Source organism: Callithrix jacchus, chromosome 4 (genome assembly GCF_049354715.1).
Source record: "Callithrix jacchus isolate 240 chromosome 4, calJac240_pri, whole genome shotgun sequence".
Classification (NCBI taxonomy): Eukaryota; Metazoa; Chordata; class Mammalia; order Primates; family Cebidae; genus Callithrix; species Callithrix jacchus.
Genome location: NC_133505.1, coordinates 124,844,793 through 124,858,059, shown reverse-complemented (window position 1 = coordinate 124,858,059; position 13,267 = coordinate 124,844,793). Strand labels below are relative to the sequence as shown.

Here is a 13,267-nt window from a genome sequence, read left to right as displayed (position 1 = left end):
AACCAGTTTAAGGTTTGGGAAATTAACTCTTCCTAGTTTGGAGGATGCCTCTGAGGGGGAGTGTCCCATAGTATAGAGACAAAATTACCTATCAGTGAAGAGAGGACAGAGGAGGAAAAAAAGAAGGCATTTTTTTCCAGAGGAGTCCCAGGGGTTCAGATGTGTTTGAAAGGGTTACAGACTGAAGATGAATGGCTACTCATCTAGAAAGAGGGGATCAGACATCCCTGGTTCTTTTCTCTTCCTAGCAAACACCTTGGGTACCTGAGCGGGTGGGAGGGGGGAATAAGGCATTCTTCTTTCTTTCCTCTGTCTCTATATCCCTGAGTCCTGGCCACTGTGACAGGATGCCATCCATGGGTGTCAAAGTGGCTTTCACCCATGTTAATGGAGGCCTAGGGAATGAGAGTATCTGCTCTTACCCACGTATACCCTGTCTCCCCTGCTGTTATTAGCCTTTGAATACTCTAGACCTCATTTATGAGATCATACCTATATGCCATGGGTACTAGTGTGCTCTTTATCTATGAAACTTGGCTGAATCAGCAGGGATTGGTCACACTAACCTGTGCTGTGCCTTTTAACTTCTGTTATCGTCTGCTTCTGGATCGCTCAGATCCAGCTTTCTTTCCTAGGGTTTTGACCCAAAGTTTGAAATTGAGTTTGGGATAAAAATGTGTCTTGGGTTGCTGCATGGACTTCTTATCATAAGCTGAATGCTAAAGTGGAGCTGTGGAATTGAGTCCTCCTCCAACGAGGGAGAAAAACGGATGTATTGTGACATGCCCAGGTAACTGGTGGCTATAGTTATTGCTTGCTAAGATTTGAGTGCATGGGGCTTGACTTTGGTTAGCTCCTTAGCCTTACTTTCCTAAAAAGGAAACCTGTGGGTGATGGATATCCTGTTTATTCCCAACACCTGGCAGGGTAATTACTCAGAATTAGAATACTAATCCAGAATTCTACATTACCCATTCATTTTGTTCTTTCTGAGCTGCAGCCAGAGATTCTGGGTGGTTCACAGGAAAAAGCAGGGTTAGTCTAAAAATGTATGCGAAAATGAAAGACAACTAATGAGTCTACAATTTAATGACAAATATATATGTTTTGAAAATCATGATAGGACTGAGTTGTTTGCAAAATAGACTTTAGCCTTATACTTGACCTGATTATTTCCATAAAGTGGAGCAAGAATAATTATTTTTACATAGGTCTTTTATTTTAGACTGGCTTTGATGGAATTCTGTTCCATAAGAAATCTCAGATAAGACCTTTGAAAGCTGAGCCCAGCCATGGGTTGGTATCCTCAAATACCTGTGAGTTGGGTGATCCTCTCCTCTTAAGGTTCTAAGATAAACTTGGAGCTCCTAGGCCTGTCAGAAAGTGACATGCTTTACTTACCACAGGTTAGGAACACTGTACATGGACTGCATAGACAGGGATATGGTGCTAGTTATTTTAAGGGGCTTTTATTGGCTCTGCAAGTCAAGCTTGACTCCTTAAAGGGAAGCATACCTTTCCAGTCAAAGCCATGGTAAAATAACCAGTTTCTGTCTTGTTGCAAAAGAAAATAGATGCTTATTGCACTGATGCAAACAACTATATTGCCATGAGTTAAGAATACTCACAACTAGTTTCCAAATTCTGGAGAAGCAAGGAAGAGAGAGAGAGAATAATAATGCTCCAAATTGTGTTCACAGGAGTATACCTTTCCCAATTATGAAAGTCCATAAATAGTACAAAATAATGTTTCTTTGATTCCGAAAAACAAAACAAAGATCAGCAATATTCTAAGTAAAAGTCAAAAAGATTACTCCAGTTTTCTATTAGTAGTCCATTCAGTTAACTATTATTTTGCTTGATATTAATGAAAATTTCAGTTTTTCACAAGTCCTGTACATTTTTCCTTTATTCCAATGTCACAATCTCTAAAGTTATCAGAAACCTGCTTTTGAAAGCACCTGTCAAAGTTATATAGCTGATTATAAACCATCAAAGGATCAAAACAAAACAACAATTATCTGTGATAACAAAATGTCCAGGGTAGTTACAAATAGAAACATACATAACACCCTGAATAATGATTGATAGAATATACTTTAGACATTAGAATTTTAGAAATCCCAGACAGTTTTGGAACATATATTAGTATTATTCATCAAAATGTAACCTGAAGAACACTGAATACTATTTTGGCAATCCCATGTAACTAAATGCGTCAGATAATCCTGTTTACCTCTTTTTCAGATCCTCCACAGGCCCTCTGTAACATCCAAAAGCCAAGCATCAGGAAAGACAGTTTTGAAACTGAAGTTTGATTTCTGCAAGCCTGTTAAATATATTAGACATTTAAAATACTCGATATTATTAAATAGATTTCCAGATTACCATAAGGTATTTATTTTACCAAAATGATGACTTAGAAATTTAAAAAAGCAAAAAACCTTTTAAAGATCTTTACAAATTTTGCCAGAGCAGATTAGTGCCTTAAGAGTACCTTGTTGCATTTTACTTCAGTGTTCCATTTTTAGAAAAACTGTATTACCCTTTTGAAATCAGTCAGTATGTTCACACATGGAATTTCTTTTGCAAGATTAATTTTTACAGTCCTTTCACAACTTATTTGAACTTTTGCCTTTATCTCATCCAATTCAAAACAATCCTTTAACCCTACCCAAAATTTAAATTTCGACACCATCTTATAATCTTTTATTAAAAACACATTTTGCTGTTCTTACACACCTCATATGTAAATTTATTTTCAATTGTTTCAATTACATGTTATAATGGTAGCTTCTAGCAATTTTTGACTTTAATGTAAAACCTGGTAAGTTGTTTTAAGTGCTATAGGTGCAGCCAAGGTTTGACTCCCTCCAACATAATTGTGTCGTTAGTTCTGTATGTCCCCAGGCATTACCAGTTGTGAAGCAGGCAAGCTAAATAGTTGTCAAAAAACAGAAAAGCAGTTTATAATCTTAAACCATATAGCAAACATAGTCTCTGACCTACATAATTTAGTTCACCTATTCATATTTTGATGACATTTGCATTTTACCAGTAATCTTTAAGGCTGTTTTTATTTCTCAAAGATTAAGGTCCTGTGAATAAAAGGTACCACAGCTTTTATCTTCCCTTTGAAAAGTATTTGATCCAAGCATTTCTATTCCTCTAGGCCAATTAATCAGAACTCTTTTTAAGACACCAAACGTATAACACATATATAACTACACAGAGAGGCAGGAGAAAACCCAGTCACCATAAGATTTTTCATTTACCAATCTCCTAATTGGATTATTGGCCTTGGGGTGGAGCCCTTAAGAAACAGGGCTAGGAAAACATGTAGCTTCTAAGGCCTAATAAACAGGCATAGGTGGGCCAAAAGCAGATTTTAAGAGGTATCTGTCCACTTTTAATTCCTGGGGTTCTGTGAGGAAAACAGAGGTCTCTTCTCTCTCGTGTGTACATTAAGAATGACAAGGCAAAATGGAGAAAAAGAATTCAGTCAACTGAGAAATAAAACCTTTTTACAGCAAAACAAGGTCCAAGAAAAGGAAAACATAAAGGCCTTTTAAATATACCTGTAACTTGGATATCCACTTTTAATTAAGCTGAGTGCTCTTTAAGGAAATTCTTTTTTTTTTTTTGAATAGTAAGTGGATTTTATTTATAAAACAATGCAAATACCATTTGAAATTAGGAAGCATTTACCATTTTTATTCATAAAATTATTAATCAGAATTTCAAAAGTACATTTATCAGCCACAGGTAACAAAACAGGAAATGAAATGTTCCAGAGACGTTCTGAAAAGTTCCAAAGAAATACACCCTAGCCTAAAAATCTAAACCATAGTTAAACCGTAGTTGCACAACAGGTTATATTTATTCCTGCATTTGTCAATAAGTTCTTCCTTATATTTGCCTTTCTCTTTTCCAACTTGTCAAGACTTGGCTTGGGTTCAAAAATTTTTTTCCAATCCTTTCCAGTTTTAGCCTGGTAACCACCACATTGCTCAGGTGAATGCCCACATAGATGGTTGTGCTGTTGACCTTCTTATACTGCACCCACTGGATGTAGATGACATATTTCTTTCTGTACACCTGGACTACCTTGCTAATTTGCTCTTTGTTGTTTTTTTTTAAATTTATTTTCTTTTTATTGAATTTTAGGTTTTGGGGTACATGTGCAGAGCATGCAATACAGTTGCATAGGTACACACATGGCAGTGTGTTTTGTTTACTTTCTCCCCTTCACCCACATTTGGTATTTCTCCCCAGGCAATCCCTCCCCCTCCCACTGGCCCTCCCCTTTCCCCCCTATAGACCCCAGTGTTTAGTACTCCCCTCTCTGTGTCCATGTGTTCTCATTTTTCATCACCTGCCTATGAGCGAGAATATGCGGTGTTTCATTTTCTGTTCTTGTGTCAGTTTGCTGAGAATGATGTTCTCCAGATTCATCCACGTCCCTACAAACGACACAAACTCATCATTTCTGATTGCTGCATAATATTCCATGTTGTATATGTGCCACATTTTCCCAATCCAGTCTATCATCGATGGGCATTTGGGTTGATTCCAGGTCTTTGCTATTGTAAACAGTGCTGCAATGAACATTCGTGTACATGTGTCCTTGTAGTAGAACAATTTATAGTCCTTTGGATATATACCCAGTAATGGGATTGCTGGGTCAAATGGAATTTCTATTTCTAAGGCCTTGAGGAATCGCCACACCGTCTTCCACAATGGTTGAACTAATTTACACTCCCACCAACAGTGTAAAAGTGTTCCTTTTTCTCCACATCCTCTCCAGCATCTGTTGTCTCCAAATTTTTTAATGATCGCCATTCTAACTGGCGTGAGATAGTATCTCAATGTGGTTTTGATTTGCATCTCTCTGATGACCAGTGACGATGAGCATTTTTTCATGATTGTTGGCTTCATATATGTCTTCTTCCGTAAAGTGTCTGTTCATATCCTTTGCCCACTTTGGAATGGGCTTGTTTGTTTTTTTCCTGTAAATCTGTTTGAGTTCTTTGTAAATTCTGGATATCAGCCCTTTGTCAGATGGGTAAACTGCAAAAATTTTTTCCCATTCTGTTGGTTGCCGATTCACACTAGAGACTGTTTCTTTTGCCGTGCAGAAGCTGTGGAGTTTCATTAGGTCCCATTTGTCTATTTTGGCTTTTGTTGCCAATGGTTTTGGTGTTTTGTTCATGAAGTCCTTGCCTACTCCTATGTCCTGGATGGCTTTGCCTAGATTTCCTTCTAGGGTTTTTATGGTGCCGGGTCTTATGTTTAAGTCTTTAATCCATCTGGAGTTAATTTTGGTGTAAGGTGTCAGGAAGGGGTCCAGTTTCTGCTTTCTACACATGGCTAGCCAGTTTTCCCAGCACCATTTGTTGAACAGGGAATCCTTTCCCCATTGCTGGTTTTTGTCAGGTTTATCAAAGATTGTATAGTTGTAGATATGTTGTGTTGCCTCTGATGCCTCTGTTCTGTTCCATTGATCTATATCTCTGTTTTGGTACCAGTACCATGCTGTTTTGATTACTGTAGCCTTATAGTATAGTTTGAAATCCGGTAGTGTGATGCCTCCCGCTGTGTTCTTTTTGCTTAGAATTGACTTGGCTATGCGGGCTCTCTTTTGGTTCCATATGAAGTTCATGGTGGTTTTTTCCAGTTCTGTGAAGAAAGTCAATGGTAGCTTGATGGGGATAGCGTTGATTCTGTAAATTACTTTGGGCAGTATAGCCATTTTCACGATATTAATTCTTCCTAACCATGAGCATGGAATGTTTCTCCGTCTGTTTGTGTCCTCTCTCATTTCGTTGAGCAGTGGTTTGTAGTTTTCCCTGAAGAGGTCCCTTACGTTCCTTGTGAGTTGTATTCCAAGGTATTTTATTCTTTTTGTAGCAATTGTGAATGGCAGTTCGTTCTTGATTTGGCTCTCTTTAAGACTGTCATTGGTGTAGAGGAAGGCTTGTGATTTTTGCACATTGATTTTATATCCTGAGACTTTGCTGAAGTTGCTTATCAGTTTCAGGAGTTTTTGGGCTGAGGTGATGGGGTCTTCTAGGTATAATATCATGTCGTCTGCAGATAGAGACAATTTGGCTTCCACCTTTTCTATTTGAATACCCTTTATTTCTTTTTCTTGCCTGATTGCTCTGGCTAGAACTTCCAGTACTGTATTGAATAGGAGTGGTGACAGAGGGCATCCTTGTCTAGTGCCGGATTTCAAAGGGAATGCTTCCAGTTTTTGCCCATTCAGTATGATATTGGCTGTTGGTTTGTCATAAATAGCTTTTATTACTTTGAGATACGTTCCATCAATACCAGGTTTATTGAGGGTTTTTAGCATAAAGGGCTGTTGAATTTTGTCAAATGCCTTCTCTGCATCAATTGAGATAATCATGTGGTTTTTGTTTTTGGTTCTGTTTATGTGGTGAATTACGTTTATAGACTTGTGTATGTTGAACCAGCCTTGCAACCCGGGATGAATCCTACTTGATCATGATGAATAAGTTTTTTGATTTGCTGTTGCAGTCGGCTTGCCAATATTTTATTGAAGATTTTTGCATCTATGTTCATCATGGATATTGGCCTGAAGTTTTCTTTTCTTGTTGGGTCTCTGCCGGGTTTTGGTATCAGGATGATATTGGTCTCGTAGAATGATTTGGGTAGGATTCCTTCTTTTTGGATTATTTGGAATAGTTTCAGAAGAAATGGTACCAGCTCCTCTTTGTGTGTCTGGTAGAATTCGGCTGTGAACCCATCTGGACCTGGGCTTTTTTTGTGTGGTAGGCTCTTAATTGCTGCCTCGACTTCTGACCTTGTTATTGGTCTATTCATAGTTTCAGCTTCCTCCTGGTTAAGGCTTGGGAGGACACAGGAGTCCAGGAATTTATCCATTTCTTCCAGGTTTACTAGTTTATGTTCATAGAGTTGTTTGTAATATTCTCTGATGATGGTTTGAATTTCTGTGGAATCTGTGGTGATTTCCCATTTAACATTTTTTATTGCATCTATTTGGTTGTTCTCTTTTCTTTTTAATCAATCTGGCTAGTGGTCTGTCTATTTTGTTGATCTTTTCAAACAACCAGCTCTTGGATTTATTGATTTTTTTGGAGGGTTTTTCGTGTCTCAATCTCCTTCAGTTCAGCTCTGATCTTAGTTATTTCTTGTCTTCTGTTGGGTTTTGAGTTTTTTTGATCTTGCTCCTCTAGCTCTTTCAATTTTGACGATAGGGTGTCAATTTTGGATCTCTCCATTCTCCTCATATGGGCACTTATTGCTATATACTTTCCTCTAGAGACTGCTTTAAATGTGTCCCAGAGATTCTGGCATGTTGTGTCTTCATTCTCCTTGGTTTCGAAGAACTTCTTTATTTCTGCCTTCATTTCGTTGTTTATCCAGTCAACATTCAGGAGCCAGTTGTTCAGTTTCCATGAAGCTGTGCGGTTCTGGGTTGGTTTCTGAATTCTGAGTTCTAACTTGATTGCACTATGGTCTGAGAGGCTGTTTTTTATGATTTCAGTTGTTTTGCATTTGCTGAGCAGTGCTTGACTTCAATTATGTGGTCAATTTTAGAGTAGGTGTGATGTGGTGCTGAGAAGAATGTATATCCTCTGGATTTGGGGTGGAGAGTTTTGTAAATGTCTATCAGGTTTGCTTGCTCCAGGTCTGAGTTCAAGCCCTGGATATCTTTGTTGATTTTCTGTCTGGTTGATCTGTCTAATATTGACAGTGGAGTGTTAAAGTCTCCCACTACTATTGTGTGGGAGTCTAAGTCTCTTTGTAAGTCATTAAGAACTTGCCTTATGTATCTGGGTGCTCCTGTATTGGGTCCATATATGTTTAGGATCGTTAGCTCTTCTTGTTGTATCGATCCTTTTACCATTATGTAATGGCCTTCTTTGTCTCTCTTGATCTTTGTTGCTTTAAAGTCTATTTTATCAGAGACGAGGATTGCAACTCCTGCTTTCTTTTGCTCTCCATTTGCTTGGTAAATCTTCCTCCATCCCTTTATTTTGAGCCTTTGTGTATCCTTGCATGTGAAATGGGTTTCCTGGATACAGCACACTGCTGGGTTTTGGCTTTTAATCCAATTTGCCAGTCTGTGTCTTTTGATTGGTGCATTTAGTCCATTTACATTTAGGGTTAATATTGTTATGTGTGAATTTGACACTGCCATTTTGATGCTAAGTGGCTGTTTTGCCCGTTAGTTGTTTTAGATTCTTCATTATGTTGATGCTCTTTAGCATTTAGTGTGATTTTGGAATGGCTGGTACTGGTTGTTCCTTTCTGTTTGTAGTGCCTCTTTCAGGAGCTCTTGTAAAGCAGGCCTGGTGGTGACAAAATCTCTGAGTACTTGCTTGTTCGCAAAGGATTTTATTTTTCCTTCACTTCTGAAGCTCAGTTTGGCTGGATATGAAATTCTGGGTTGAAAGTTGTTTTCTTTAAGGATGTTGAATATTGGCCCCCACTCTCTTCTGGCTTGTAGAGTTTCTGCCGAGAGATCTGCTGTGAGTCTGATGGGCTTCCCTTTGTGGGTGACCCGACCTTTCTCTCTGGCTGCCCTTAGTATTTTCTCCTTTATTTCAACCTTGTTGAATCTGACGATTATGTGCCTTGGGGTTGCTCTTCTTGCGGAATATCTCTGTGGTGTTCTCTGTATTTCCTGCAATAGAGTGTTGACCTGTCTTGCTAGGTGGGGGAAATTTTCCTGGATGATGTCCTGAAGAGTATTTTCCAGCTTGGATTCATTTTCTTCATCACATTCTGGTACGCCTATCAAACGTAGGTTAGGTCTCTTCACATAGTCGCACATTTCTTGGAGACTTTGTTCATTCCTTTTTGCATTTTTTTCTCTGATCTTGGTTTCTCATTTTATTTCATTGATTTGATCCTCGACTTCTGATATTCTTTCTTGTGCTTGGTCAGTTCAGCTATTGAAACTTGTGCATGTTTCGCGAAGTTCTCGTATTGTGTTTTTCAGCTCCTTTAATTCATTCATATTCCTCTCTAAGGTATCCATTCTTGTTATCATTTCCTCAAATCTTTTTTCAAGGTTCTTAGTTTCTTTGCGTTGATTTAAAACATGTTCTTTTAGCTCACAAAAGTTTCTCATTATCCACCTTCTGAAGTCTGATTCCATCATTTCGTCACAGTCATTCTCTGTCCAGCTTTGTTCCCTTGCTCGTGAGGAGTTTTGGTCCTTTCTAGGTGGCGAGGTGTTCTGGTTTTGGGTGTTTTCCTCCTTTTTGCGCTGGTTTCTTCCCATCTTTGTGGATTTATCCACCTGGCGTCTGTGTAGTTGCTGAATTTTCGATTGGATCTCTGAGTGGACACCCAGATTGTTGATGATGGAGTATTTCTGTTACTTGGTTTTCCTTCTACCAGTCTAGCCCCTTCGCTGTACGACTGCTGAGGTCCACTCCAGGCCTTGCTTGTCTGGGGTGCACCTGTAGCAGCTGCGGAACAGCGAGGGATGCTACCAGTTTCTTTTTCTGCTGTCTTTGTCCCAGGATGATGTCTGCCAAATGTCAGTCTTGTCGATATAGAGGGGTCAGGGAGTTGCTTGAGGAGACAGTCTATACTTTGTAGGAGCTCAAGTGCTGAGCCGTGAGCTCTGTTCTTTCAGGGCTGCTAGGCTGCTATGTTTAGTTCTGCTGCAACCTAACTCGTAAGAAAACCCCTTTTTTTCCTCAGATGCTCTGCCTGTGGGGTGGGGGGGTTTGGGCTTTCCTTGTGAGTTTCCGCCTAGCTGTCCTGCCCAGCTAGGAGGCAGTCTAGTCACTTTTTGCCTGCCGAGGCTCCGCCCTGCTGGTGTGAGGTTCGCCCTTTTGCTGCAGGCTCCGCCCTTCTCCTGTGGTCTCCGCCCTGTTGTCATGGGCTTCGCCCTGGGCGGAGTCTCTCTGTTGTACCAGGTTGTCTTGGCAACGGCAGGCTGGGTCAGCAATGGGCGTGTACCTCAGTAGGGGCTGATTGCCTCGGTAATGGCTGATGCCCCTCCCCCACGGAGCTGAGCTTTAAAAAAAAAGCTTTTCACCAGGAGCGTTTGGGATCGCCGTTTTGTTTGTCGCACTGTGCTCCCCCAAACGCTGAGTCCCTGGGATTTCCTGGGCTGGGTCACAGTTCAAGACCTGTTCAGTCTCAAATTCAGCCCTCTCGGGTCTCAGTTTGCCCGTTCAACAGGGCACCCGTAACAGTGCGCTTTTGTATGGAGCGCTGTGGATCGCCTCTGCGCTCCGGTGCCGCCCGGCGGTGTCAGCGGAGACCTCTGCCTGGCGTCCCGCGTCTCTTTTATACCTGGGAATTTCCCCGTTCTGTGGGCAACTAAGATCCGTCTGGAAATGCTTCCCAGAGTCACCCTCTTCGCGCGTCCAGCGAGAGCTTCAATCCTGGGTTCGCTAATTTGCTCTTTGTAGTGTCCTCGAACTACCTGGACCTCATCGTCTTTTCAAATGGACATGAAGCAGACGTTGTACTTCTGTCGCTGCTCCTTGGAGAGCAGGGATGATGTGATCTTTCTGCACATGTAAGAGGGGACATCAAAGTGATGTTTTCGGTTTTTGTTGCAGTCCAAGGTCACGAAGCATCTCTATAGCTGGAAGGGATTGAACTTCATGGTGACCGTCTGGCTACCAGAGGCCTCAAGAAAATTCTTTTAACATCCTTGTTACTCAACTTAAGCTGTGCCAAGTAGCCAATATTTCTGGCTTTCAAATTTTACTAAAGTTTCAGAGAAAGGAAATCTAAGGTGGCTTGTGAAGGCGAAGAGAATCAACAAATAGCAAAGGTCACACAGATTTCAGCCCAGAAAGAACTCATTCCCTAAGCCAAGATTGAATCCTGACCACCATTGTAAAATGGCAGAGGCTAAACAAAGCATTGCCATATGGTTACATGTCATGCTCCCAAGGAAGTAAAACAAGATGAAAGCCTGTACAAAGTTTGCTGTGGATCATGCAGAAAGACATGCAAAGCAAAGCAAATTGGCTACAGCTCAAGATGAACCTCAGAAATTCTTTTGGATAATTAAAACTTTGCAGAGAATATAAACAATCCCTGGCCTAGTAAAACATTTTTTTTGGCGGGAGGGAGGAACCTTGCTTAAAAGTTAACTCCTACCTAGTGGAGAAAAGAAAGCCAGCTTAAAGTGCAGGGCTGTGTTAATGACTGACAGGGTAGGGAAAAGGAAAACAATGTTTAAAGTACAGGGTTGGAAAGATGCCTGGAAGAAGAACCTCATATTCTTTGCCAATGGGTTCCTCCATCAGGGGAGAAACTTAGGAGCCGGGGAGCCTCCAGTTCGCCCATCCATCTGAAAAAAAAAAAGGAAAAGGCTGACATTCCTAATCCCTGGGAATGACATGGGTTAGACAGGAGGCATAATTTCCTCTACCCTCAGAAGTCTGAGAACAAAAAAGGCTTAGAAGCAAAAGGAAGAAAGATTTTTTAGTTTGCTTGTTAGACTCAGCCTTTTTCATGTCCCTGTATGGGCCACCAAAAGAGGAAAAAACCAGGTTCTTGTCACACAACCAGGAAAGTGCATGGACACATTCAAGGGTGATTAGAGAGGAATTTGTTGGGCAGAAAGGAAAAAAAGCAAAAAAAAAAAAAAAAAAGTCTCACCAAAGTAAGATGGAGTCCTGCTAACAGGCCCTCTACCTCCCAGATTGATTCCCAGGTTACCACATGAGCTGAAGAGAGCAGGCTGCTCCCCTGCATAATGCAGGAATTCCCTGTGGCTCCACCTATTTCCCTCAGTGTGTATGTTGGGCTCCAGTCCACTGTGGGCATCCCAGACAAGCCCTGAGCAGACTTCCTCATCTGCACAAAGGCATCTGATGTGGGCATTTGTGGGGTGGGTCAGAGATGCTGCAAGGACCCCTTTTTATCTGCCTAGGCATTTGGTTGTCTCACTACTTTGTGAAAGTATTTGTATTTTGAAATTTTAATGTAAGTAAATGATGATGCGATACATGTCAACTCAAAATCTGAATACTACAGATACTGCTTTTATTTTCTTGCGGAAAGTCCCCCTCCTGCTAATGTTTGTCTAGTTAAGCCATGGCACATTCCTTTATTGTATTACTCCCTTAATGATTAAGCCCATTTTCGGAAAAATTCTACAAGGTAATGGGAATAAGAGCTGATGTGGTTTTCATAATTGGCCAGGATAAACGTTCTGTTGTCATTAATTCTTCATTAGACTTGTACATGTCCCTTAGAGCTTCCTTGAAATTGTCCAAGTTATGTTGTATTCACAGTGTGATTTCTGAGAGTATTAAAAAAATCAAAGAGGGAATTCTCTTTTTTAATGTAAATGATTGGGAAAATATTAAATGGTATATAAATATTTTCTTTAAATACTTTTAATACACTAATAGTATAAACATGTTTGTGCAGGTTTTAACTGGATCATCTCGTCAAAGTTATTCACCTTCTGGCTATCAGGATTTCAGTAAGTGGGAATCAATGTTGAAAATAAAAGAAGGACTTCTAAGGCAGAAAGAAATTGTAATTGATCGGTGAGTCTGTTTTAAAATTATTAAATATTTCAGGCCTACAGAAATTAAGATTAATGAAACAATTAGCTTTGTGTTCACTGCATAGAATTTAAGATCTAGAACTGTAATTACGTATTCATTGATGGCACATCTCTGCCCCTCAATCCCAATCCTTTCAAGAACTACTATCAGAACTGATGGTTGGTTTATTTATCTGTCATCCCTCCCATTCACTGTAATGAATTATTTCATTATTTGGAAACTCCTGTCTGTTTTTTTTGTACATGTAGCAGGTTAGCTGCAATGCTAATGAGCTATTAGAGCTACAAGACAGTGTTTTTGTGTTTTACCCTTGAGAACTATCCAGTTGGAAAGCTACTTTAAAGCAGTCATTTCCTTTAATAGATGCTAGGTCTGAAGCCACAGAAACTACAAAAATGATGAATGTTTAAAATGAAATGACTTACAGTTAAGAATTATAGCAGTTTTGGTGGACATTACAAAATGTTTAAGGGTTTGAGTACCTAAGCTCTGAAAAAAAAATCATTTATACTTAACAGACAGTTTCCTGAGTATTATGAGCAGTAAACCTTCATGTCACGTAATTATATTTTCTTTAATGTATATTGGCTCTGCATCATTTATGTATGCTCTTGGGATAATTAAATGCGTTGTGTATAATTGGGAAATAATTCCAGGAGGCTTTTTTTCTTGATCAATGCTCATAATTACTTATTTTCATGTGCTTGCTGAGG

General features: G+C 39.9%; 1 protein-coding gene across 12 annotated transcripts in view; it reads left to right on the top strand.

Moving 5' to 3' along the window:
- The window catches only part of CEP85L (centrosomal protein 85L), a 256,166-nt gene that overhangs the window by 175,051 nt on the left and 67,848 nt on the right, over positions 1-13,267 (top strand). For 7 of the 12 annotated variants that reach the window (XM_035296582.3, XM_035296581.3, XM_035296578.3 and 4 more), the window contains 2 exons: positions 2,248-2,394; positions 12,412-12,533. In XM_035296582.3, the coding sequence (XP_035152473.1) occupies positions 2,248-2,394; positions 12,412-12,533 (269 nt within the window). The remainder of the gene's footprint in view (positions 1-2,247; positions 2,395-12,411; positions 12,534-13,267) is intronic. The other 5 variants (XM_078369983.1, XM_002746905.6, XM_078369981.1 and 2 more) reach the window with 1 other exon arrangement.